The sequence below is a fragment of the Gouania willdenowi genome, chromosome 24 (assembly GCF_900634775.1).
Source record: "Gouania willdenowi chromosome 24, fGouWil2.1, whole genome shotgun sequence".
Taxonomy (NCBI): Eukaryota; Metazoa; Chordata; class Actinopteri; order Blenniiformes; family Gobiesocidae; genus Gouania; species Gouania willdenowi.
The window spans coordinates 13,731,230-13,758,821 of NC_041066.1; the positions used below are offsets into that span (position 1 = coordinate 13,731,230).

At 37.1% G+C, this 27,592-nt stretch overlaps 2 protein-coding genes across 4 annotated transcripts in view; one reads left to right on the forward strand and one right to left on the reverse strand.

Annotated features, from left to right (window-relative positions):
* Window positions 1–1,729: 1,729 nt before the first annotated feature.
* ubxn2a (UBX domain protein 2A) lies at window positions 1,730–11,183 on the reverse strand. 2 transcript variants are annotated; one of them, XM_028439830.1, is made up of 7 exons: window positions 11,051–11,183; window positions 10,748–10,795; window positions 8,989–9,100; window positions 7,810–7,919; window positions 6,258–6,395; window positions 3,099–3,260; window positions 1,730–2,460 (listed from the first exon to the last, which is right to left on the reverse strand). In XM_028439830.1, the coding sequence occupies exons 2-7, from the start codon at window positions 10,774–10,776 to the stop codon at window positions 2,277–2,279; spliced, it is 735 nt and encodes a 244-aa protein (XP_028295631.1). In that variant the 5' UTR covers window positions 10,777–10,795; window positions 11,051–11,183; the 3' UTR covers window positions 1,730–2,276. The 2 variants fall into 2 exon arrangements, with proteins under 2 accessions (XP_028295631.1, XP_028295630.1); XM_028439829.1 differs by lacking the exon at window positions 10,748–10,795 and having other exon boundaries at window positions 11,051–11,154.
* Window positions 11,184–14,189: 3,006 nt separating this feature from the next.
* The window catches only part of atad2b (ATPase family AAA domain containing 2B), a 68,025-nt gene continuing 54,622 nt past the window's right edge, over window positions 14,190–27,592 (forward strand). Inside the window, exons 1-13 of one of the 2 annotated variants that reach the window (XM_028439186.1) lie at window positions 14,190–14,661; window positions 18,060–18,226; window positions 19,087–19,118; window positions 19,210–19,342; window positions 20,136–20,235; window positions 21,504–21,624; window positions 21,746–21,916; window positions 22,003–22,078; window positions 22,184–22,285; window positions 22,485–22,596; window positions 23,876–23,991; window positions 24,326–24,500; window positions 25,128–25,216. In XM_028439186.1, coding sequence (XP_028294987.1) covers window positions 14,560–14,661; window positions 18,060–18,226; window positions 19,087–19,118; window positions 19,210–19,342; window positions 20,136–20,235; window positions 21,504–21,624; window positions 21,746–21,916; window positions 22,003–22,078; window positions 22,184–22,285; window positions 22,485–22,596; window positions 23,876–23,991; window positions 24,326–24,500; window positions 25,128–25,216 — 1,496 coding nt within the window. In that variant the 5' untranslated portion in view covers window positions 14,190–14,559. The remainder of the gene's footprint in view (window positions 14,662–18,059; window positions 18,227–19,086; window positions 19,119–19,209; window positions 19,343–20,135; window positions 20,236–21,503; window positions 21,625–21,745; window positions 21,917–22,002; window positions 22,079–22,183; window positions 22,286–22,484; window positions 22,597–23,875; window positions 23,992–24,325; window positions 24,501–25,127; window positions 25,217–27,592) is intronic. The other variant, XM_028439188.1, reaches the window with a different exon arrangement.

Consider the following 27,592-nt stretch of genomic DNA (forward strand, 5'->3'; position numbering starts at 1 on the left):
AGGCTCCCTTAATAATAATACGATTTCAATGAGCAGTTTTGTTTTTTTCTTTTATTATTACATCATGTTGTAGGTAATTCACCTATTACTTACAATGAAGCCATTATGGTGATCACAAGTTTTGTCAAACTCTCACAGATTATGAATTTAATAAAATGATCAATGGAATCAAAGATGTTAAAACTCTGAACATGTTTCATTTATTTAAAGAGGAAACTTGAATGTTTATTGTCGAGTGAAATTTTATTCCCATATGCAAAATGAGCATTTCACTTCCATCACCTACTGCTTCCTAAAGATGACAAAAACAAAACAATAAACACCTTCCCAAACAAATGTGTAAACAAACAAACAAATGATGCATTTCATGCTCAGCGTTCATCACTGTAAACGAAAAGAACCTTTGTTTTGAAAACAGTGCAGCTCAAAAATGACACTCGAGGTTTAGGAAGACTGTAGAGACTCCTCCTGTGTGTGTGTGTGGGAAGATGATAGCGAGGGGTTACATGAGGCTAACAAACAGATGTCTGCACATGATTAGCCATCTGCATGGGACGACACAGGTGTTGCATTCTTGTTTACTGTTTACAGGTAAACAATGTCCTCCAGAGGGTAGAGAAGAGGTAAACATAGACATATGCACCTCAGCGTCCCATTTAATAAATACGTTTCCATGAGGAAATTTTCATTTAAATACTATTTATTACACACAGGCAGGGTGGGTGCCAGTTATAATTGCAATTCGGTAATTACTAACTAATTACAATTACGGCGTAACTATAATTGTAATTTAATGCTGTTGTAATTAGGAGTTTGACAATATCTTGATACGGCGATATTTTTTCACACGATCGATTATTGACATGCTCGCGCTAAGTATCGATTAACTTTTTTTTGGGGGGATTTAAGATGTCACTGTAAACCAATATATTTTACTGGAATATTTATTGTACTATAATGGTGTCACTGGTGAGAAAGACCCTATTTTTTTCTTTGCAGAAAGCACTATTGGAGATAATTATTCGTTTACATTGGTATTTTGACAATTATTTACAGAAATGTTGCACTAAAATAGTCACTGTTCATAGGACACTTTTTCAATTTATTGTCTATAAGAGATATTAAATAAAAATTGTCTTTTTTCACTTAATCTTTTTTTTTTCTTGTTATGTCAGATTATAGTAGTATGATTTCTGAACAATATATCGATAATCGTTATCGTGAGCTTTGTATTGCGTATCGTATCGTGAGGTACCCACCCCTAGTCGTAATGGTAATTAAATTGTAATTGTGTTGAGATACTTGACTTTGTAATTGTAATTGCCATGAAAGTTCTATAAAAACTGGAGAACCATGTTACAGTTCCATGTACAGTTCAACACATATTTTACTATTTAAAAAAAAAAAGAAAAAAAAAAGTGAATTTGAGAGGTATACTGACACAAAAAAGGCTTAGAAACCCACACCAAAACTATTAAAACCTATAATTTTATTGATTAGGAAGCCTAACAAGGAAACCAATAAATAGGAAAGAAAATAGATGATATATATTTGTTTTTAGTGTATTTTACAGCTAGTTTAGAACCCGTTGTCATAAGAGATGCTAACAGAAAGCTAACACAAGAGGAAGGCTAACTTTTATTAAGTTATTTATTTCGGGCTCAGTAATTGTGATTAATTGTAATTGAAATTTAGCAATTGAGAATGTAATTAAAATTGACTTCCTGATAATAAAAATAATTGTAATTTAGGTATAATTGGGAAGAATGCTGGTCACTGTAATTGTAATTCAACTCTAATTGTGCATGGATAATTGAAAATGTAATTGTAACTGAAAAATGTAATTGAACCCAGCCCTGCACACAGGACAACTGCCCTCCAGGACAGACCCCTTACAACTCAAAACATTACATAAGATCGTCAAATCAAATTCATCATTATGAGCCTTTGTTTCTATTACACAAGTATTGCATTTATTTTAGCTTTTTATAACATCTGTATTCCTCAGAGAACAGTGCATCTGTTTGTTCTACTGATGAAAGCAGCTACCCCTCAGAGTGAGGCTGAGCTATATGATATACTATCACAATGTAGAATGCTTTAGGTTGGTTCTATATGAATCATTAAAATAGCTTTTCAACTGGAACTTGTAAAGGACCTGGTGCAGAAAAGGGACTAATGCTTTAACTTAAACACAATTCTGCACGAGGCCCCGCCCACCAGCAGGAAGTAGATACAGTAGAAGAGACATTTTCAGAAAGAGTGAGTCCTATTGGTCAGGAGTGTCCAAAAGGCGCCTCTGGGTTCAGCGGTCTCTGGACGATGACAGCGTGGGCCAAGTCGGCCTGTTCCAGACTCAACACACTGTCGATGAGCTCTCTGCAAGGATGCGACGTGGTCAGGATGAACGGTGGGCAGCTCCTCTGGCAGCGAGCCACAAAGTCTTGGACATCAGTGATGCTGAACACAAAAACAAACCAACAAATACAGAGACAGATGAACAAAAGGAAAATAACAGAGTGAAATATTCCCAGACAAACATTCCCTGTTGGGAAATGTGATTTCCCTCTGAAGCACTATACGAGTCTCCTAATCTATTATTAATACTGGCTCAGCATATACAAGCACAATGCCACTCCTCCTATGGTAAGCCTGGCCTGCACGCTGAGGGGTGGCTTAAGGTTGGAGGGGTTCAGTCCTCTCTCCTCTCTCCGACTAACCCGGTTACATAAAAGCTGCATCACAGTTACGCAATGCTGCCTCTCTGGGGATTTTATAGATCCACACTGTTGCTACATCTCAGATTATGTTTTCTGCAGCCCTGTGCACAGTGGCAGGGAGGGGCGGCAGACTAGAATGACGTGTTACGTAATCCCAAATCAACCAATCTTTCCTTGAAACCTGCCAAGTAAAGACAAAATAAAAGAGAGAAAAAAAAGGAGAATCTTTGTCATCCCTTTAACGGACTCTTGTCTGCGATGCTGGAGATTATGGGATTACAGCACAGCACGAGGGCCGACACTCAGGACTGTTCCCACAGCGAATGGGATTCTCTGGTGAATTTTACAGTATGAGATCATAAACACTGGGATACCCACCGATGACACAGGTTAAACCTCTGCACCAGTCTCCTGCCGTCGGCCAACCAGATCTGCAGCGAGGTGACGGGAAGGGTGTGGTCCAGGGTTACCATGGGGATGGGAGGAGATTCTCCGTCCTCGTGCACAGATGGTGACCTGGCCACAACTCTGGGTGCAACGCTGGGATGGATGGAATATGGATGGGAATAAATACAGAACAGATTAATCTTTAGTTTTTGTTTGCATACAGTAGACATAGGCAACATGTGGCCCTCGGTCTATATTTGTGCAGCTCCCAAAACAAAATCATAATTCAAGAAGTTGGAAGTTACATGAAGGCCAACATAACACACAAAATTCCAGAACCACAAAAAAAAGTACACAAAATGTTAACACACTAAACAACCACTTAAACACAAAATGACTACAAAAACAACAACGTATACACAAGGACTTCAAAGACACACAAAATGCCAATGAAATTGCACAAAATTACTTAAAATATAACAAAACCACACATGACTCAAAAAACACACAAAAAGGCAACAAAAATGTGCCACATTGACAAGAAAATAGATCAAATGAATTCAAAAACACACAAAATGTCTAAAAACATGCAGCCCTTGGTCTAATTTTGTGCGGCCCCCCAAAATTAAATCATAATTCATGAAGTCGGAAGTTACATCAAGTCCAACATAATACACAGAACTCCAGAACCACAAGAAATGTCAACAAAAGTACACAAAATGATCACAAAGACACACTAAACAACAGCATATACACAAGGACTTCTAAGACACACAAAATGGCAACGAAAAAATTGCACAAAACGACAGAAAAATGAATTCAAAAACACAAAAAATGTCTAAAAACATGCAGTTGGTCTAATTTTGTGAGCCCCCCCAAAACAAAATCATAATTCATGAAGTTGGACGTTACATGAAGCCCAACTTAACACACAAAGCTCCGGAACCACAAAAAAATGCACAAAATGTCAACAAAAGTACACAAAATCAAAAACATATACACAAGGACTTCTTAGACACAAAAAATGTCAATGAAATTGCACAAAATGACTTAAAATATAACAAAACCACACATGACTCAAAAAACACACAAAAAGTCAACAAAAATGTGCCACATTGACAAGGAAGTAGGGCTGGGCGATATGGCCTTTTATAAATACCGCGATATTTTTAGGCCATGTCACGATACACGATATATATCTCGATATTTTGCATTACCCTTGAATTAACACTTTGATGCACAAAATCACACCAGTATGATGATTCTATATGTCTACATTAAAACATTCTTGATCATACTGCATTAATATATGCCAATTTTAAACTTTCATGCAAAAAAGGGGATATCACAACTAAGTCAAAGTTGACATAACTGTATTTATTAAACAGTGAGTGGCTCAAACATAAAATTGTCAACAGAAAGTGCACGTTCTGTGCAAAATTGTCACAGAGACATTTCAAAACAAGACATTAGTGCAGGATGCAACTCACATGGCATTTCAAAACACAAAATTAAAGTGCACTTTTTGTACATAATGCCACTACAATATTTTAAAACAAATAGTGCCCTTTTGTGCATGTTGTCATTAAGATGACATTTCAAAAAAAAAAAAAAGTCCGCGAGTTTAACGGTATGGTCATTTTCAACACCGCACAGACTACGAGCTCCGATATATCGAGTATATTCGATATATCGCCCAGCCCTACAAGGAAGTAGATCAAATGAATTCAAAAACACACAAAATGTCTAAAAACATGCAGCCCTTGGTCTAATTTTGTGCGGCCCCCCAAAATAAAATCATAATTCATGAAGTTGGAAGTTACATCAAGTCCAACATAATACACAGAACTCCAGAACCACAAGAAATGTCAACAAAAGTACACAAAATGATCACAAAGACACACTAAACAACAACATATACACAAGGACTTCTAAGACACACAAAATGGCAACGAAAAAATTGCACAAAATGACAGAAAAATGAATTCAAATACACACAAAATGTCTAAAAACATGCAGTTGGTCTAATTTTGTGAGTCCCCCCAAAAACAAAATCATAATTCATGAAGTTGGAAGTTACATGAAGCCCAACTTAACACACAAAGCTCTGGAACCACAAAAAAATGCACAAAATGTCAACAAAAGTACACAAAATCAAAAACATATACACAAGGACTTCTTAGACACAAAAAATGTCAATGAAATTGCACAAAATGACATAAACATACAACAAAACTACTACAATGACACAAAAAGTATAACAAAAACAAACATAATGACTCGAAAAACACATAAAAAGGCAACAAAAATGTGTCATATTGACAAGAAAATAGATCAAATGAATTCAAAAACACACCAAATGTCAAAAAACCCTTGGTCTAGATTTGTGTGTCCCCCCCCCCAAAAAAAAATCATAATTCATGAAGTTGGAAGTTACATCTAGCCCAACATAATACACAGAACTCCAGAACCACAAGAAATGCATAAAGTGTCAACAAAAGTACACAAAATGATAACAAAGACACACTCAACAATCACTTTAAACACAAAATGACTACAAACACACACAAAATGCCAACAAAATTGCACAAAATGACAAAAAATACACAAAATGACAACAATAACACAAGAAATACAAGAAAAACGCACAAAATGACTCGAAATACACACAAAAGGGGACAAAAATTTCCCATATTGACAAGAAAATGGATGAAATGAATTCAAAAACACACAAAATGTATAAGAACTAAGCAAAAAGAAAACCCACACAAAAGGACTACAAAGACAAAACCCTTTGTTTTTTCCTGTATAAATGCTGAGATTGGTTTTTATTCTTAATGCTAATGCTATTGATAGCGTGGCCCTGGGGTCAGACAATCACATTTTTGTGGCCCCTGCTCTGATAGAAGTTGCCTGTCTTTGGCGTACAGATTTCCTCCAGTAACTCACATTTTAAAACATATGCATTGGTTGAGTGGAGTGTTTAGAATAGACTCGGTTTATCAGATTCCTGAATTAATGGGGACATCTAGTGGCATAATGTAGCACATCAAATTTAGGAGTTTCATTTTCTATTTGTATAAAGATTCCTGTTCTTCCAGAGGTGAACATGTCAGAGTGCCTGATAATCCAGATTATAACCTCTCATACCTGCCCAGTCGATATCCTCTTCCGCTGAAGGGATGAAAGGCCTTCTTCCTGGGGACATAATTCTCCTCGGTCAGGTCTTCCACATTAATTTCCAGCTCCTCGTGTTCAGCCCTGCTCTCCCATTCTGCCGGCAGCTCCCTGCCGAGTAAAGATTGGGTTTGGAGGCCAGTGAGATCAATCAGCGTGACAAACGAGCTACATTAGCAGCGTAATGCCTGATCAATCATTTAACGCCTGATTGTGGCCAGTAGGGGGGACGACTTTCAGCTACTTCCTCCTGGTGAGGGTGCAAGATCACACCTATGAATCAAACCATAGGACCAGCATTACCCGTGTTGTACATATTGGCTTCGGTTAGGGACGTCTGGGATCGTCTGGCTCTCAACATTGGGGTCGGGACCCCATTTGGGGTCGCAAGACACTGAGAGAGGGCTGTCAGATGCCTTCAAGAAACTAAGAATATGTTTTTAAAAACTTGAGCCCATTCTCTGCCTATTTTTGCTCCTTTTAATGCATTTTTGCTACATTATTTCAATTTCTGCCACTTCTCCATCAAATTCCAATGCCTCTTCTGCACATTTTTTCAACCAGCACTTACAAACCCTTTCCACCATCTAATATCGCATATGTTAACCCATTATTGTCACTTTAAATCTCTTTTCACCATATTTCATAATAATTTTGCCACTTTTTCACCAAATTGTAATGGCCATTTCTTTGCCAGTTTACACTTTTTCCTGTATGTTTTTTTGCCACTTTAATTTGGTTAACTTTTAACCAATTTCTGTGGTTTTTAAAAAACAATTTCACCAAGTTTCCACCCTTTATGGTCACTTTTAACTCATTGCATTTCTGATTAAAGCAAGGATTTACATCTTTAAGATGCTATGGTACAAATAAAAATAAACTTTCTGGAAAACAGTGGATATTATTTATTCAGATAAATAAATAAATAACTGGTTATCAAAAACGCTCTCCCCTGTATAGATAGCCCTGTCTCCACACATGAATGTTCATGTCTGTGTTGAACCACCTTCAGGTAAAGTGGGGGTCCCCGGTCTCTGGCACCTTTATTTTAGGGGTCGCTGGCTGAAAAGGTTGAGAACCACAGCTCTACACTACTGCTGGTAACCTCAGCATCACAGTGCTGCTGCTGCTGAACTATAGTATTAAATATTCATACATGCATTTACTTCTTCACGTTGCCACGGTATTTGGAGCCAAAGCTGCCTGAAACCTATTGTTATCCTCCTGCATGTTCTTCTTTCTTTCTTTCTTTCTTTCTTTCTTTCTTCTTTTGTGGAAATCATACAACTTATACGCAAACAAACAAATAATTTTGCACAAAGATCCAATCCAAACGGTATTGTAAACATATACTTGCAAATTTGCACTGAATTCATAACTATGAACACACTTCTCTCCTCTAGTAAGTACAACATAAAGCTGGTGCAGAGAACTGATGCCAACAAAGTGCATTTTGAATCTAAAACTTTTTGTGCTTTAACGGGGATAAATCATACATTCCTCACACAGAGCTCATTCAACTCACCCTCTTTTAATAGCATCAAGAAAATCTTGATTCTCAGGCACTGAGTAGCTGCGGAAGTCCTCGTCGTTCACTGTGAATCCATCTTTCCACAGCCTCACCACCATCTCTGCCTGCAGGGAACACACCAGCAGTTACACTTCTGCAGATAACATGGCACACAATAAAACTCCAAAAGTGACACCTTTAGGCACTTCTACTTCACTACTTTGACTCAAAGCCTTTTCAAACGTCCACTTCATATGAAGCATCCGAATTCCGCCTTTTTCTACAAATCTGCGTCGAAGCTTTGCAGAAAGCTCAATGTTGACAGGTAGTCATGGTAACTCAGGATATGTCAGAAGAGCTCAACGTTGACAGGTGTCCTCAGTGAGCAAAGTTTGTAACTAAGGTTGAGTAATAATATTATTTAAAAATAAAAAAAATTAAAATACTATATATATGTGTAGCCTATATTACAGTGCTAAATATTATGCTCTACAAGTTAGTCTGTTTATACTGCCAGATTTGATCCTATTTGAGATGATGTTAGCTTTGTTTGTTGCGAATTTGTATGCGCTGACTATGACGATGACATGAATAATAGACATAATCAAAACTGTAATTCCTTCTGTTGCCTTCTCATTTCCAATTCACCAAACCCTTCTGAGCTGTGACTGTTAACACCTCATTCACTTTCAACGCGGCATTTGGGGCATGTTTTGGCCTGGAAAGTGTGTGTGTGTCAAAAAGTAGTATTTTTTACACTGAACAGTGGGTATGGACACTGCTTGGCAAATGTGACAATTTCCTGTCCTGCCTTTGTGAAACCAAGGAGGTTTATTGCCTGTTCTAAATAATCATAATAATCTCCTTGGCAAACTGAGTAGTTTTAAGCTACTTAAACTCCCACTTTTCTACTGCAATACATACTTCCTATGGGCACTGCACTAGTAGATATATATTTTCTTTGGTAGCCAGAACGTCACCAAAATTAAATCACCTGTTCCTTGTCATATTTATCAATTTTCCTGAAAATTTCATCCAAATCTGTTATCTTGCTAACAGACGGACAGATAAACGCGTAGTAAAACATAACCTTCCGCTCTGTGCTTTGTGGTTTTGCGGAGATAATAAAACAAATACAGTTGTCCCTTTCTGGTGAAATTGTTATTTGTCACAGTGAGGTGATCTCTAACTAACCTTTGATGCACTGGGAGGATCATAACAGATCTTCTCAACCTCATCAAGGAGGTCCTCTACAGAGAAGCTACGCCTCATAGGAGCTTCTGCTTCGTTACTGTCTCTGTCAACCCTGTGAGAAACAGAGAATACAGTAGAGCCATTAGATCAGCCTGAATCACTAATAAGAAACAAGGGCGGAACTAGACTTTTAAAAAGGGAGTGGCTGCAGAATAGGCCTGTTAGAGCCTGATATGCAGGGGCGTAGCACCATATTTTGTGCCCTGGGTACAAACCATCTTGTAGGGCCTCTACTGTAAGTTATGTACACTTTTTTTTTTTTTTTTTTCGCCCGTAAACTATACTAGTATTCTAGGTTTCTTTTTTTTCACATTAACCCAGAAGTTACCAAACTTTTTTGGGTCGTGACCCCGTTTTAATATCACAAATGTTTTGTTTTTTTTACAATTAGTTTTTGATGATGTTTATTAAAGTGTGTTACATAAACAGAGTAGCCAGGATTAGTGCACAAAGTGACAAGTGCACCACCTTAGATATTTTTATACTGCATTTTATTTGAACTAGATTAATATTTGGGAAAGTTTAAGTATAAAATACAGTTATTTGATATTTATTGTGTGTGATGCGTTTTTGAAAAATAATAATTAAAAAAAATGTTAATCCGTTTTTATTTTTTTACAATTACTAGACATTATAGTCCGACGCCCCTGCCGATATGTAACAACCTGAAATGTGACAAGATAATTGTTATATAATTTTTAAAAAAATAAAACCTGAAACATAATAACTGGTCAATGATGTAACAAGATGCTGAGCTCAAAACTTTTTATTTGTTCCTAAATTATAATATATATATATATATATATATATATATAAATATATTATAAAAATATTTTCCCTTTGATTGTATTACATCATAGAATGAGTCAATGATTTATGGATTAAAGGGCATGTTGTTTTAATGTGAAGAGTAGTATCATACACAAATGCATATGCATGAATACAGTATATGCATGTGTGTGTAATTGTATGTATATATATATATATATATATATATATATATATATAATTTGTTACACTTTGGGCAAAAAGTTTTTATGTGCTTAGCCCGAAATGTAATATAAAAAATTCAATAACACCCAAAATGTCACAACTGGTCAATGACGTAACAACGTAAAAACTTTTTGCATTTGTTATTACATTAATGGGCAATATTCGTTACTAAATTATGGGGGCAAGCAAAACATGTTTCCCCTGAATGTATTACATCACAGAATGAGTCAATGATTAATTGATTAAAGGGCTTATTGCATAAATGTATCGTGTAGTATCATACACAAATGTGTATGCATTAATATGTATAAGTTTTAGGCTCAGCATCTTGTTACATCATTGACCAGTTGTGCCATTTTGGGTTTTATTACATTTATTTCACTTTGGTTACATTATTGACCTGTTATTACAGGTTAAAAACATGATATCATTGTTATGTGAAACCATGTTATGTGAAACCAACATTCATTAGGCGTACAGAGGGACTGAAACCACAATCCCCCTTCATTTGGATGATCAGTTTGAATGTCAGCAGGTCCTATATTAGACAAGTGCCATTAGGGGCCTGGGAGAGCACTGTAATTGAATTATTTGTTAAAGTTCCAGGAAAAAAAAAAATCAATTTAAACACTAAAGATTTTTTGGTTTTTTTTAAAACAAAAAAAAAAACAACGTTGCTGACATGCAGTTAGTCACAATAACATACCATTGTTCATCATTGTCAAAATCTTTCATGACGCTCTGTGTTTTCCATCTAAAAAAACACAAAAAAGCAAGCACACACGTTAATCTTTATTACTATTAAACACAGTTATACAGGAAAAAGTCAGCAAATCAGCGTGTTATTGTTGATACTGTCATTTACAGCCTGCAGCGCTACGTGTATTATGCAAGTGGGCGGACACGCGCATATGACGAGATCAGCCACATGCGACACACACGTACACGCGCACACGGCAGATGTTTGTTTCACGCACACATTCCGTTTTAGGGTCAAACAGTGATTTACCAGTACGCGCTGGTTCCGTCGTTAATCCCGGGCCACAACATCTGCAGCCGTAAACGTCCAGCAGCGGCTGCTTTGCTGAGCAATACCTGTGACGTCACGCAGCAGTGCCGTAAACCCCGCCGTGCTGTCGTAGTACCCCAGCCTCATGAAGATTATTGAATAGTAATGACATCAGTATGTATTTCAAACACCTTCATTTTACGTAAACACTGTATTTGTATGCACTGATGGAATAAAGAAAAACCTCTACTTTGTATAGTAATTTATATTTATTTCAAAAAGCCTTGTAAACACTTGCCTGATTTAGCAAATGCAAATTATAAAACAGATTATAATCTAATTATTTGTCATAATACCTTCATTCAATTAGTTTTCGAAAATAATCTGGTTAATATTTTATTATTTTAACGATTTCAATTATTATTATTTTTCTTTTTCTCTTTTTAAAAACCTAAAAACAAAACAATATTAATTACATTTTAAATTTTTTTTAATTTTAAATTTTTTTTAATCTTTTATCTGACTCTCCTTCCTGGATGGATACTAGCACATCCAGATTTTTTTTTACGTATCGAAAACCCCTTTTTATTAGTGATGTCCCAATACGACTTTTTCGTTTCCGATATGATACCAATATTGCAGCCTTGCGTATCGTCCAATACTGATATTGATCCGATATCAGCATGAAGTATACATACAGTATTCTACAATTGAATAAAATGAATTAAAAATGAATTGAAAAAAATTTAATTAAATTAAAAATGAATTGAAAAAAATTTAATTAAATTAAAAAAAATCAGAAAATCCGGAAATTTTAATTTGATATCCGATATACGTTTTGAGGCTAATATCGGACCGATATCCGATATTCATATCAGATTGGGACACCCCTACTTATTATTATATTATAATATTTGTGATATTATTATTATATTATATTATGATACGATTACTTGATGACATTTTTCAATAAACTCAAATTAAACAAAAGTTTCATATTCAAAGTGATTGTATAAAAAACTATAACGGTCCATGTTTTATTCCTCTCTCACATCAATGTTTGAGATGGGTTCTTTGCTGTGGAGAAAATGAGGAACAATATGTATGGTTGAAACTAGTCCCCTATTTATAACTTGTAGACCACTGGAGAAGATAATCCAACCATAAGTATATAATTTACACATTTTACGCCAACAAGTCTAAAATCACAAGAGAGAATTAATAAATCCTGTGTTTTGTTCGGTGAAAATCTAAAATTTTGAAGCTAAAAACAAGTTACACAAAAATAATGAAATGAAACATGAATTTTTCTCTGAAAAAATGAGTACACATAAGAATAAAAAATGTTCATGTGTTCTCCATGTGTGGAATTGTTTTTAATCTAACAAATGACTTCCTAAAAATCCAGTTTAACAGTCTGATATATGTTGTAAACAAGACTGAACCCAAAAAAAAAAAAAAAGGTGAAACAGATGGTCTGCACAGCTTCGTTCATCTTCAGTCAAGCCAGAAATAGAATGCAGTGTTATAACAGCGATATAACTGCTATTGAAAACAAAAATGGCAACTAATGATTAATTATTTACAACAATGTAAAAAAGGTCTGGAAACCTATCTATAGTCCCGGGGGCTATGGCTACATTTAACATATCTGTAGTAGGGTGTGAAGAAAAAAAAAATCAATTTCACGATATAACGTGATTTAAAATTTTTTTTTTAATATATTTAATCAATATTTTTGTGTATTTGTGCAATATTTCAGTGGTTACAATGCATTCAATGTGTTGCAATGGTTACTTGATGAACTTGATGGCAGTGTGTAACACTGCATTTTCTTTTTTTCAGTGAAAATGTGCAAAAACACTAATAATAAATAATAAATACGATGTTTTGAAGCAAATAGTTTTGACTCAATTTGTCCTCTGAATGATCAATATCTTCTGATGAACATATACAACAACTTGATTTTTATCTCTACATTTTGATATTAACTGAGTAGAATATTGCGATATATCACAATAATATATCGTGACCCAAGTAACGTGATATGTATCGTATTGCAACATCCTTGCCAATACTCACCCCTAATCTCTAGACCAGCGATTCTCAACTGGTGGGTTGGGTCCCAAAAGTGGGTCGCGGACCTGTACTTGGTGGGTCGCCAACAGCTGGTCAAAAATAAATAAATAATTAATGTCTCCCATGTTGGACTCGCCTTTTATTTTGAAAGAAACGTTTCTTTTGACAGGCATGCACATGTTGCACATGAAAATATATAAATTTATGATTTAAAAATTATTATATATGTGTTTTCAACAGCTACTTTTCAAAAACTATATTTGGTTGGTTGAATTCTAAAAAAAAAGTGGGTCGCGATTTAATGACCGTGGCAAAATGTGGGTCCCAGGGTGAGACCAGTTGAGAACCCCTGCTCTAGACACTTTAATAAATATTTGTTCCCTGGTAAAAAAAAATAATAGCTCTAACAACCAGAACAATGATAAAGGCCGTAGCTCCGGGTACGTTAAACGTATCCGTAGACTGCCACTCTATGGATACACAGCGCCCCTCATTGGCCAGTTTAGGTCACGAGATAGGTACACCACGTGACTTAAAGTTCCGTAATTTGTATTTTAGCTCATATTCATTTTTAGCTACCCCGCTAACCCTTTTATTTTAGCCCTAACCCTAACTCTAACTCTAACTTTATCCCTAACCCTAACGTAACGCTAACCCTAAACCTAACTGTAACTCTAATCCTAAACCCAACTGTAACTCTATTCCTAACCCTAACTCTATTATTTTCAAAGGTGGAATTTGCCGCGTTAAATATGTTAAAATGAAAAATATTATTTGTGAAATGTGGGATTCAAACCCACATTAGCGGTGATAAACATAGCCATGTTACGCTTATGTAGACAAGCTACGGAAATGTACCTAGTTCGGGGAGCTATGGCTACGTTTAACGTACCTCCAGACACTTTCAGTAATAAACCTGATGATATTACAGTCTGTGCATGCATTATGGGAACAAATTTACTGTTTCCGGGTTTTAGTATCACCCTGCAATATCGCGATACCACGCGGACCATAGCCGATATATCTTGTGACGTTTTTACTATTGCGATATTTTGTTGCACAATATATCTACCACTCTTAACCATTACGTATAGATAGACTAGTTTGTTGTTGTTAAACACTAGCTGAAATATAACCAAGAAATATCTTTAGGTTGTGAGCATAGCTGCCAGAACATGTTGTGCTTTAGCAGTAACTTTAGGTAGTTGGGGACCTTTTAGGAACCTCTTGTGATATGAGACAAATGTGTATTTTTTAAGTTATTAATGATGTCTGTTGAACCATGGGAAGTGGACCAGTAATGAGAAGTGAGTGCACCTGCTAACAGACCTACTGCCCCACAGACACACAGCGAAGGGGAGAGAGGGAGCGAGAGAGAGAGAGGGAGCCGGCTGGAAAGGTTCTGTAGGGGGAGGAAAACCGGAATCAACATGGTGAATACAAGAAAAACCTCGCGGAGGGTGGCCGGTACATTCATCTCCTCTAGGACCCGGTCATCGTTGTCGAGAACGGAGCGGAATTCAGCAGAACATGTAAGCCAGTGTCTTTTCTCCGCCGGTGGGCTAGCTAGCTAGCTGTCTGTGCTAGTTGGCTAGTTGATCTGTAGCCATAGCCGCAATGAGATATCAGTAAAGTACTGCTTGTGTCACTATACCAACAACGGTGACATTGACACCCATGTAGGTAGATAGATGCATATGTGTAGAGTCGGACATACTGACGCACGCTGTTGTAATGTACACTGAACGTGTTGTATAAATCTAAAATGACAAGCTAGCGAGATTAGCTCCTGGCTAGCTCCAAGTTGAGTTCCCTTTGTGTTTGGCTAATTCTGCCCGGCTGACTTGTTCTACAATTGTCACCATAAATCAGCCTTCTACGAAAGGACAACAGGGATTTTGACACCCATTCACCAGTACGCCTTTGTGTTGCCATGTTGGAGGTAATAGAATGTGTAATTCATCATCTGTGCAGTGATAAAGGGATAGTTGTGCTAGCTTTAGGGGTACTATTAGCCTGTTAGCCATAGTGGGGGAAGGGAGTCCCAGCTTCACAACAGTTGGCTGGCTCGAGTCCCGTATTTAGCAAGTCTGAACTTGGTGAACTCTATGCTATGCATAACCCCATCCCCAAACACCGACAGATTCTTATACAACTTTTTATTTTTATTTTTTAAAAATCCCACACAGCTAATATTACATTACATTCACCGAGTCTTCGTGTGTCGAGTCTCAGATAACGTTGTTTTGGATGTATTTTTCTGACCAGTCGAAGCTCAGTCTGTCATTGTCATACAATGTAAACACTGAGACTGTGCATGGATCCGTATGTGCATAAACCATTGTTACAGCATCTTATTGAGGAAATTATAGCAAGTTAGTGAACCAATATCCTATTTTTAAATTCTCGTCTGTTACTAAAACTGGATAATAAAGGTTAATGTTATTCTAAAAAAAAAAAAAAAACCAAAACAAAAAACAACCTAAATTAAAGCTGACAGGTCTTTATGTTTGTTCTCCTTCACCTTTTCAAAAAAGCTTTCTAATGTGACAATATGATATCAGAATTACTGTCTAATTGTAATTGTAAATCAAATGGCACATGATACTGGTGTTGGCTTGGGAATTTCTGGCAAATGTATCCACACACCTTACTATTTTATTTATTTATTTATTTATTTTTCGGGAAGTGTCTAGTGATATGGAAACGTATCAATAATCCCTGGGACTATGGGTACGTTTTCTGGACCTTTTCTACATAAGCGTAATGTGCCAGTGTGTTTTCACCTTGTCAGGATGGTTGAGTGGTTTAAGGTGCCTGACTCAAGGATTCTTCCTTCCGCTGTTGTGGGTTCAAATCCCACTTTTGACATATATATAGTTTCATTTTAACATATTGAACATGGCAAATTCCACTTTTAAAAATACACACATGAGAAAAATGAACATTTTAGGGTATGTCCTGGGCTAGGGTTAGGGCTAAAATAAAAGGGTTAGCGGGGTAGCTAAAAATAAATAAGAGCTAAAATAAAACTGACAGAACTTTAAGTCACGTGCCCAGATTAACACTTCGTTGTACCCTGGGCAACAATATTCAAGGGCCCTATCATCACGACCCCAAGATTACTATAATATGGCAAAAGAATAAATACATTCCAGTAATATACATAAATATACTCAATACACCAATATCAAATGGTCATCAAGTACATTTTGATGTACAGATGAGAAAATGCTCATAGAAATACAAAGTGTCTGTTGATATGGAAACGTATCAATAGCCTCCGGGACTATGGGTACATTTTCCACAAGTCTTTCTTCAGGAAATAAAATAAATTTAACTTTTTTTTTTGTTTTGTTTTTTTTCACATTGATCCAAGTGTGCAGATCTATTTTTCACACACAATTGTCAATAAAATAGCTCTGACTCTGAAAAACCAGCATTGCGCACTCATATTACAGATGAATTATGAAAAATGAGCCTACCTACCTACCCTGGATTTAACCACATGGAGTCCATTATGAATAAAAGCCGCTACTCCACAATTCCAGCCACAAACAAACTGGTTGTAAGCTTCCAGTCCCTTGAAACTTCCCATGTGGTCCATTGTGTATGAGCTAGATGTAAAGACGAGGTAGTTCAAAATGTCAGGATAAGTCACTTCCTGAAAATAAATGGTAAAATGGACTTGATTTTATATAGCGCTTTATCACCACACTGAAGCAGTCTCAAAGCGCTTTACATATCAGCTCATTCACCCAATCACTCTCACATTCACACACCAGTGGGACAAGACTGCCATGCAAGGTGCGAGTCGACCACTGGGAGCAACTTAGGGTTCAGTGTCTTGCCCAAGGACACGTCGACACATAGTCAGGTACTGGGATCGAACCCCCAACCTCTCGATCAGAAGACGACCCACTACCACCTGAGCCACGGTCGCCCTGTATAATAAGAATAAGGAATAAGAGACATCTTCATTCCATTTTTCAACAGGAACGTTGTAGGGGTCATTCCCACCGATCAGACCCTATTTCTCCTTCTCTCAGCTTCTGGTAGAGTGTCGACATAATCCGTGACCTCCGACATACAGAGACGACCTTCGACAATCGTTTAGCACATGGGCTGCTTTCAATAAGTAAAAAAATAACACTATTATACAAGTAAACACACCCACTCAGGTGCATCCTTATATTTACTATCGGGCTTCCAGAAAATCCAGTCATTATGTTTTTTGTAATTACAGTGACGGTTTTTTCTCATCAAGTTACAAATATTAAATAAGATTTAGAGTTATTCAAAATTCAGGTGAGCTGCTTTGTCAAGACAAGAACTTGATTTTCAGTAATAAAGAATTGCTGGTCTTAGATTCAGAAGTCTGGGAATTATGATTTTTAGATTAATTTTGAGGGGCGTGTCTTTCTGGGCAAACATTAGAGTTCTCTAACGCACTTGGTTTTCTTTTTTAATCTGTGTTATAGAGGAATTTGAACTAGTATATAGTGGGATGGACTGACTGGAATGAAAACAGTATAATTTCAGTAAAAATGAATAATAATAATTAAAAACTGGGCTAATAACATTTTACAAAAATAACAGTATCTGAAGCCTAAATATTACACATACTCACTGTGTTGCTGTTGAAGAATTTAAAACGGTGCAATATGGTGTTGTAGGAATGTTCATGATCAAGGGCGTTGGCATCTTATAATGAATGAACTTCTGTAGTTGTTTAAAAAAATAAAAAAAATAAAAAAATAATGTGTTTTCTGTACTTTTTGCGTCTGTTTTTTTCCTTGATGCTTCTTAAGTAAAACTGTAACATCCTCTTATGACTGTTTTTGGACAACCATTTGTTTCTATTTTTTCCCCTTCGCTTGCTGTTCTTTCCACTAATGTTTTGATGGCATTATGTGTGGTTTATTGAAAGAAGGAACCCAGCAGTGATGCCAGCAGTCCGAGCGGCTCATGGCTGCCACCGACCTTCAAGAGAACACGACGACAAGCGATGTCGGAGCAAAGTTCTAGTGATACCTCACCATCTCCTCAGGCTAACAGCCAGAGGGTCACCTGGGATGTTCCCTCCCATAACACCAGGTCGGCTGCTTTCATTTGTTCACTGGACTAAACATACATTGCATTCATTATGGTATTTGAAAGAGAAAAATACTAAAAACCTTTAAATGTCTGGAGTGATGTGGATGTACTTTATTTCTTTGAACTAAGATGGATTTGAGCATTTTAGAATGTTTGTATTTTATAAAGATTAAAACTGTATATAGTGTTGTAATGCATGTAAGAAATATACGTAGACTTCAATTAGCAATTCATTTTTTTTGGATGGGGCAGATGTTATACTTACAGTTTATACATCTTTCTGCTCGTTTTTCTTTTTTTTTAATCAATGTGGCAGAAAGAAATGTTTGCTTTTAAATTGTCTTGAAGTAAAAAAAAAAAATTTAACGAACAAAATCGTTTACATGCGTTGCATTTGATAAGAGAATTATATTCAAACTACCTAGTGATGAATTAGCGATGGTATATAACTCTACAAATTTGATGCTTTCATACCATTGAAGTAGGGGTGTACTGATGTAACTTTTTCCAGAACAAATGCAACTACTTGAGTACAATGTGCTCCCCGATACTTAGTGCAAATACAGGAGCTGTGTTTCTTTCGAATTTATTTGACTTAAACGTGGTGTTATTCCCTCTACAATCTGCATGTTATAGCTATGTCGATGTGAAGACAACAGCTGTTTAATGCCTTAGCCCTTTATTACTGCTACTCAGTCATCAATTAAACCATAAACACTAGCTGGGGTTTTAAACTGTGTTTCAGTGCCATAAGAAATCATTTGTTTTTAACAGTTGAGTTGCTATCTGTTTTTTTTTTCACCGTCGTTTCAACCGTTTTTTCGTCAATATTTTCATTTTAATTACTGTTTTGTTTTCAGGCTATCGTCTCGTATAATGCAAAATGGGCACGGTAAGGCTGTTTCTTTCCATGTTGTCTTTTTAAAGCATTTGAAAACCAAACCATAATGCTGTAAACATTCTCATTTTTCTTTTTACCTCAGCTCATAAGAATACGAGTGCGGTTGATCATTCTCGTATGAACGGACATGTAGAGTTGAAAAGGAGCTGCCGGGTGAGGAAGAGCCAATTCGAACACCTCAATCAGAGTCTGCTGTTTGACCAGCTGGTCAACAGGTAGCTGGCAGTCGCACTTCAGACACCCTCCTAAATGCTGGGATACACTGTGCAATTTTTTTCTATTGTTGTACTCAGCTCCAGCTCAAACTGTGCGACTCATGTGCAGAGCCCAAGTGTGTGCAGCTCACGATGCATGTTCTCACACTGTACGTTCATACATGACACGTCAGGGTCTTGTTTCCGGAAATGCAACGTACAAATTAGAAGAACTCTGAAGCAAAGCCATTAAAACAGATAAAGAAGAAGAACCCAGAAGTTGAGACACATTCACAAATCTCAGCAAAAAGAGCTTTAAAAAAGAAAAAACGGGAATGTGATGGACCAGGAACTGGCTGGACAGACGTGGGCAGTACAGTCCGTCAATTTCACAGCGGTCCTACGGTGTTCGCGCATGCACAGTGTGAGTATTTACTGTAAGCCGGTCAGTGTCACTGCTTCAACTGTGAGATACCCTCACGAGGAGCGACTGGATTTCAAACATGTTTGATTTCCTTACGACCTACGATTGCTGATCGGGAGCTGGTCGTGAGGTGTTAATCGCTTCTCGTGACCCCATGTATACTACACGATGCATGACACACAATCCCACAAAATAGATGCACGAGTCCAAAATTGCACAGTGTATGCCTGCCTTTAGCTTTAGCACTGGAACAGAGGACAATCAGAATATATGAATATTCATTTCTGTTGGAATGTATTTTTAATTTGAAATAATTTGGATTTCTAAAGTGTTTTATACTGTTGTTCTCTGTGTGTGTGTGTGTGTGTGTGTGTGTGCGTGTGCGTGCAGCACTACTGAGGCAGTTTTACAAGAGATGGATAACATGAGCAGCATCAGGCAGAGCCGTGAGGTTGAGCGGCTTCGCATGTGGACGGGAGAAACCGAGGAGGTGATTATTGACTCACAACATCTACGCAGATAACTGAGTGAAAACTCATTCATATCAGGAGTTTCAAACTCATTTGAGTTCAGGGGACAAATACGGAGCAATTTATCTTAAGTGAGCCGCAGAGTTTAGGCGGGATGTCGCGATTCAACTACCGAATACCGATATTGCAGCCTTGAGTATTGGCTGATATCGAGCCAATATCGATATCAGCACGAATCGCACATACTTTTACTACTTATTTTGTAGTGTGGAATGTTAGAAAAGGCTTGATCAAGGGATGTTTCTCAAACGGAACAATAGTCAGCAACAGTGGGTATGAGAAAAACTGACCCATTTATTAACTAATTGGTTACATAAATTTTAACCTACAACATAATATCTACAGCAGGGATTTTCAACTGGTGGGTCAGGACCCAAAAGTGGGTCGCGGGCCTGTACTGGGTGAGTCGCGGACAGCTGGTCAAAAATAAATAAGTACTTAATGTCTCTCATGTTGGACTTGTTTTTTTTTATTTTGAAAGAGCATTTTACTTTGACAGACATGCTGTGAAATGCATGTTGCACAGGAAAATATAAAGATTTATGTTTGAAAAAAGATCATATGAGTGTTTTCAACAGCTATTTTTGAAGAACTAAATTTGGTTGTTTGAAATCTAAAAAAAAAAAAAAGTAGGTCGCGATTTAATAACCGTGGGAAAATGTGGGTCCCAGGGTGGGACCAGTTGAGAACTACTGATCTACAGTATTCTACAATTGAATAAATATAATGTAATATATATCGAAGATTTTAGATGCAGTGCGATAAAATCCGATATTCATTTTCTGGCAGATATCAGACCGATATCCAATATCAATATTGGATCAGGACACCCCTAGGTTTTAGGTGGGAAAATGACCAATTTAATCATTATTGTGCTCTAGTTTGCACTTTCACGTATAAATAAATAAAATATGTTCCCCACCAATTATATCAACACAATAAATTTATTGGATTTTGTGACCCATTTTTATGTAATTTTGTGGAATAATTTGAAGAAAATTGCAGGATTTTAGAAAACTTTTGTTTGTTTTTTAACAATTTCACTGCCATCATGTGATATAAGCATGCGGAAAATGTAAGCTCTGTTAATATTTTGGAGTTTCATTGATGTTCTGTTTTAATTTCAATATACAGTATCTACAACTTAATTGGTTGGTAATTTACACAATGATTCATGGTTTCTCTGAAATCTTTGCCTCTTTGACACGAGTGCTGTATATTCTCCTAGGAAAACATGGACATGTATTCTCGGGTGAAACGCAGAAAATCCGTACGCAGGAGCACTTATAACTTACAGACGCACCACAATGGGATGAGCAAGTCTGAGCAAGAGGAGGAAGAAACTGAAGGTTGACTTCCTTCAAAGTGTTCTTTTACTTTCTTTTTATCTTCCAAGCAAGAAAAGAAACAACTCAACATAATGTAGGAGACTTGGGTAACCTTTTTATGTGGTTCTCTTTTCATATTCAGAATCTCATGGTGAAGAAGAGGATGCAGAGGATGAAGAAGAAGATGACGATGACGTTGATGACGACGATGATGATGATGAAAGAGATGAAGTGGGAGCAGGGGAGGAAAACGACAGACCGTACAACCTGAGGAAGCGGAAAGCAGTACAGAGATATGAGGCCCCACCTATCGGTGAATACACTGTAGTGAATTAAATGTTTTTTAGTTGTATGAACGTAAGTCAGCAAGTAACATTTATTTGTTTTTTTCTTTTCCAGAGCCTGTTAACAAAAAGCAAAGGGCCCAATCCCTATTTGACATCCACAGATCCCCAGCTAGAAGAAGCCATATAAGGTGAGAATAAGTTATTGAGAAAATCTGATCTGAACGTGTTACTACCTCACTACAGTAAAGTTTTAATAGTTCCTATTTGGTATACATAAAAACCCTCTTTTCCAGAGTAAAGCAACATGCAATACACAGCAGCGACACCACCTCATCCTCTGATGAAGAGCGGTTTGAGAGGAGAAAAAGCAAAAGCATGTCCCGGGCCAGAAACAGGTGCTTCCATCTTTCTGTCCTGTGCATAATATTTATGCTTTTAGGACAGTTTCTCGCCCCTGTTTGGATACTGTTCAATTATTTAAGCATGCCGTAACATATCATCTTCTAAGTCCCTTCACTCTTTTCCTCCACCAGTAGACCTCTATGTTTGTGTTTCTGAAATGTAATTTTTTGCTGTATTTAAAAAACAAAACAGATGTTTGCCCATGAACCTGACAGCAGAAGATTTGGCTAGTGGAGTACTACGAGATCGTGTCAAAGTAGGCGCCAGTCTAGCGGATGTGGACCCAATGAACCTCGACAACACAGTGAGTGGACATATAGTAGCTAATGCCTTAACCCTGTAATGAAAAAGAGGTTTTTAACCAGTATCCATTGAGGCAATATAAACAAAACATCTCAATTTTAGGCTTTGGGGTCTAAAATAACAATGGATGTATACAGTAGTCCCTCGCTATATTGCGGTTCACCCTTCGCAGCCTCTGTGTTTTGCGGATTTTTTTTTGCAGCGTATGAACGCGCATTGTGTTCTGCGTCCTGATTGGCTAATGCTGCGTTCACCCGCCAGCGACACATCCAACTCGGTGAGTTTCACTGCCTGCTGAAGCTAGGAGCTGCGCTCCTTTTTCTCTTCTCACAAAAATAAACCACCAGTGAAAAAAGCCGCTGTGATTAGCGGCTAATGCTATCCTAGCTTAGTGCTACAGAGAACTTTTACCTGCTACTACCACCTCCTCGCTGATTCTCCTCCACGCCAAATCCTTCCTAGTACGGTCCCGGTTATAAACGCCGTGTCATACAGCTCCAGGTGGTCACACACAGCTTGTACTCCATGGTTGAATGGGTGAACAGACCGGTGTCCGTGTTGTTGGCGTCAACAAAGACTCTGAATGCGTTCAGCATCAATGTCTGATCAGTAGCAGTGTGACTCTGAAGTGCTGTATGTTTGAAAACAGGTTTATGTTTTAAAATCTACAAAGGTTTGAACTTTGAGAGTGTTTAAATGAGAGAAATGTTAATTCCTGTCTGAGAAAAGTGTATAAAGTGTGTGGTGAGGGGTTTTACAGCCTTAAAACATTTATAATAATTGTAAAAAATAAAGCTGATTACTTTGCGGTTTTTGCTAAACGAGACTACTGTACTGACAAAGTGGAGTCTTGCTTCTTAATAATATCAGTGGCTGATGGCTAGTAGTATGTATGGTTGCTAACGCTACCTGGTGTTCACATGTGTTGCATAAAGAAAGTTATTCTGAGTTTTTAATACGTACAAAGGGAATTTGTGAACTGCTACCTAACTATGCACTACTAGAGATCACACTGAGCCTAACACATGCAGTAGCTGAATCCAGCTGAAAATCAACAATGATGCTACTATTACAGCAACTGCAATGCTTAGTCTGAAAAAGATGGAGCATTTACAATGGCACAAAGCAAACCACTCTACTTTAGACAATGGAAAGACTGCTTTTATATTTATACTGGTTAAAAAAAAGTGTATACTACGACCCAAAATGAAGGTGTTGCTAAATGAATAAATCCTAACCCATCTATGGTAAGACTGAGACTTTTTTTCTCACCCTTCAAGGTGAAATTTGACAGCGTTGGTGGCCTCAATAATCACATTCAGTCGCTAAAGGAGATGGTAGTGTTTCCTCTTCTGTATCCTGAGATCTTTGAGAAGTTCAAGATTCAGCCTCCAAGGTAAGAAACTCACTTCTCTCCAAAAAGTTGACTTTATCAACTCTCTTTACTTTTTTTTAAAGTGCCACAATAATGATGTGTGAAAGTTTTCAGTGTATTTCAATCTTAGTCATTTCAATTTAGCCATTTTTGACAAGGTAGACCAACCTTTTTGACAATCTGATTTAATAAAAAAAAAAAAAAACTAGCTTCCAAAGATTATTTACAAAAGAAAAGTTTTTTTTGGTGAAATCTATCCCAAATCAAATGCCCATCAGGAACAGTAAAGAATGGCAAGTTTTTGTTTTGTGATTTATTAAATTTAGTAATAAATCAGCTATTTTTCCTTTTGCAGAGGATGTTTGTTCTATGGCCCACCAGGAACAGGAAAGACCCTGGTTGCGCGGGCGCTTGCCAACGAGTGCAGCCAGGGAGAAAAGAAGGTTTCTTTCTTCATGAGAAAGGGAGCCGACTGCCTTAGCAAGTGGGTCGGGGAATCAGAACGGCAACTACGTCTGCTCTTTGATCAGGTCAGTCAGTCTAATTAAGCTGGTGATTATACTAAGTCATTGAATTTGGTTTGCTTTTCATTTTTCTAATTTATTCATTCCATTTTTAATCTCATGATTCTGATCTTAATATATACAGGACAAGCAAACAAAATGTACTTAAATGTCTTCTTGCTTTTTAATGTGTTAGAGCTGGATTGTTCTTTTATATGTTGCTTGGATTAATGTGATTGGGGAAAGCCTGTGTGCTTTGATATTATATACTGTACATTCTTCTCATTTTGTCTCTGGCTCTGCTTGAGATGTGGAAGTTTAACAGAATTTGATTTGGCTCCATGGACTGTAGTATTTTTTTCTATATTTTTTATTTTTTACATTTTACAGCTACAGTAGAAATGCAGTCATAGCACACTGCCACTTTCTCTGGAGATCCTATATTATGTTTTATATATTATATACAGTAGTTAGTCTTTAGAGTTAATCAAAGCATTAAAGATATAATACTTTTCTAAAAAATTATTAAAAAAAAAAAAAAAAAAAGAATAACAATTTAGTTTTAAAAATGCTTGATTGTAAACCTCACACTGTTTCTTACATTATTAGGTTTGTATGATTTATAACATGTGCCCTCCGCATTCTTCTGTTCAGGCTTACCTTATGAGACCATCTATCATTTTCTTTGATGAGATTGACGGTTTGGCCCCTGTTCGCTCCAGCAGGCAAGATCAGATACACAGGTAAGACTAAGGAAGTTAAAACGTGTATAAAAACAAAGGTCCTCTAATGTGAAAAGCCATTTAGACTTCAGAAAGCAGAAATTTGTTTCAGTAGTTTGAATTTTGTTGCACATCATGAATAACAAAGTCACAATATTTGTTCTGAAATTCCCTCATTGCAATGATTATGATAATAGATAAAATACTGTGATAAGTGATAAAACTGTAGTTTTGAATCTAGATTTGATCGAGCAATTCTTGTCCTTGAAAAGTGTGAGTATCTTTATGGACACAGGTCAGATAGTTGAGCCTGGAGTTCCAAAAGACATGAAACGAACTGCAGCAGAAATAAAGTGGGAACATTTTTAAATCCAGGTTAAAATCTCTGTTAGCTTTTTAGGTTTTTACTGCATTATTGTTGTAGTTTTTTTTTTTTTTTTTGTTAATTCACTTATTCACATTTACAGTTTATTTCTTCTAATGTTTTTTCAATTTTGGACTGCTCGATTTCATGATCTCGTCTAAATGTTTAACTTTAAATCCTGTAAAGCACATTGAGTTGCTCCATATTGCTGCTGTTGTAATATTTTGTTTACCAATAGGTGGTGTAAGTTTGCTGGAACAGGGATTTTATACAGCTGGCACATCTGTGATAGTAAATTCAGTTTAGGTACTGTAACTTGTAATAGCTCGGTGTTTTTTGATAATAGTGAAGTGTTTTTTTTTTTCTTCAATATTTTGCCTTGATTGTTAACTAAATGACTGAGTGAGTCAGAGTAGAGAGTTACACGGGTGAGGATTTTCACTCCTGTCCCATCCCAATCCCACAAGAAAAATTGTGTCCCATCCCAATCCCAGCCAGAGCAAAACAAATTCCCATTTAGAATGACTCCCGCTCCAGATTTCTGTGTTTTTTTTTTTCACACTCTCCTTTATCATGACGAGAGACTGTGCGTGTGCATGGCAGTGTGTCTCCCACCTGCACGTTTGCTCCGTGCTTGGCACAAATGTCGAGCAGGTCCTGTGTAATGTTGATGAAGCCTTTCCCCTCTGCACATAAGAGCAATTTTGACACCCAATGGTAATTTGCGTTTGAAGAATGAAGAGATGGTTAGCTGATTCTTCCTGTGTGCCTCTTGAGACCACTCGTCCCTGACTCACTGGTGTACTTGACTAAGACTAAACACGTTTTCCAAGCAGCATACAGTGGGTTAACATTGTCACACTCGACTCTTGTAAAAGTCAGTAATATTTGCAACTTTCCTGCTAGTTCTGAGAGCTTAATAGATGAGATCGGCTGATATTTTGCATTTTATGCAATTAACTCATTCAGTGCCAGCCATTTTCAGAATTTCAACCCCCCTCAGTGCCAGCTGTGTTTGAGCATTTTGACTGATTTTTAAAGACCCACAGAATATTTTCTACAATGACAATTTGAGATTAAAGTCTCTAATTAAAGTCTCTAGTTTCATCAGAAAAAACTTTGTTTCTAGCTTGTTTCGTTTTTTTCTGTAATCAGCAGTTGAATAGAGGCAAGTTTCACATGAATCGCCAGTTTGTGACAAAAAGCTGAGAAAAATGGCTTTTTCTGAAAAAATCTATTATTGACTTTGAAGCATTTTTTTTTTTGCTTTAGGGACACCTCAACATTAGTTTCCTTTTATAAAACTACAAAAACAACATTGAGACCAGGCCTTTGATGGCAAAATTATTATCATGCTATTTGTCAATGGATTTCTTACTGTATTTTGGCGTTCCTCCAAGTCTCTCCTCCCCCATCAATCACACAGACGTAACTTCCTCCTGACATGCAGAGATGACACGTTTAGCCCGGTTAATTGATGGTTTCATCTCACGATCACAGTATAATTATTAATCCACTCAGGTCACACATGATCTGTGTTAGTATGTGGTGCTGTGAGCTGCTGGGCATCAGTGACTAATTTCACAACTAAAACTGCGCCACCCTCAGGGCACCAGTTGGTCACTGCATCACACTACAGCTTAGATATTGATGAAGGACCTCCGCCAGGGTGTATTCTAGTAATTTCCGTGAAAAATGTAAATTACATAATATTACGTCAATGGCACTGAGCGTATGGATTTGAAATGACGTAATATTACATCAGTGGCACTGAATGAGTTAATGTGATCGGCTGTAATGTCTTTATTTTCCCATCCGATCAATGACGTCATTGTTGTGATGACGTTTGATCAACGTGACACAGTTTTATTTCACTCCCATTCTTGCAGGAAGGTGAAAACCTGTGCGCAAACTGCAAAAATGTCTCTCGGTTGGAGCAAAACAGCTGAGCGCCGGACTTCTTCCCCAGTCTACCGGCTCTGAAAGCGGGGGCAGCGTCTGCTGTTAGTGCCTGTGTTTGTGTTTGTTTATTC

Excerpts from the sequence above, each read along its gene's own strand:
- ubxn2a (XM_028439829.1), bottom strand. The coding sequence starts at position 11,091 with ATGTTGTGGCCCGGGATTAACGACGGAACCAGCGCGTACTG. Across the intron at positions 7,920-8,988 it reads ATCCTCCCAGTGCATCAAAG|GCAGAGATGGTGGTGAGGCT; the intron begins GTTAGTTAGAGA and ends TGTTCCCTGCAG. Across the intron at positions 3,261-6,257 it reads AGAGGATATCGACTGGGCAG|CGTTGCACCCAGAGTTGTGG; the intron begins GTATGAGAGGTT and ends CATCCATCCCAG.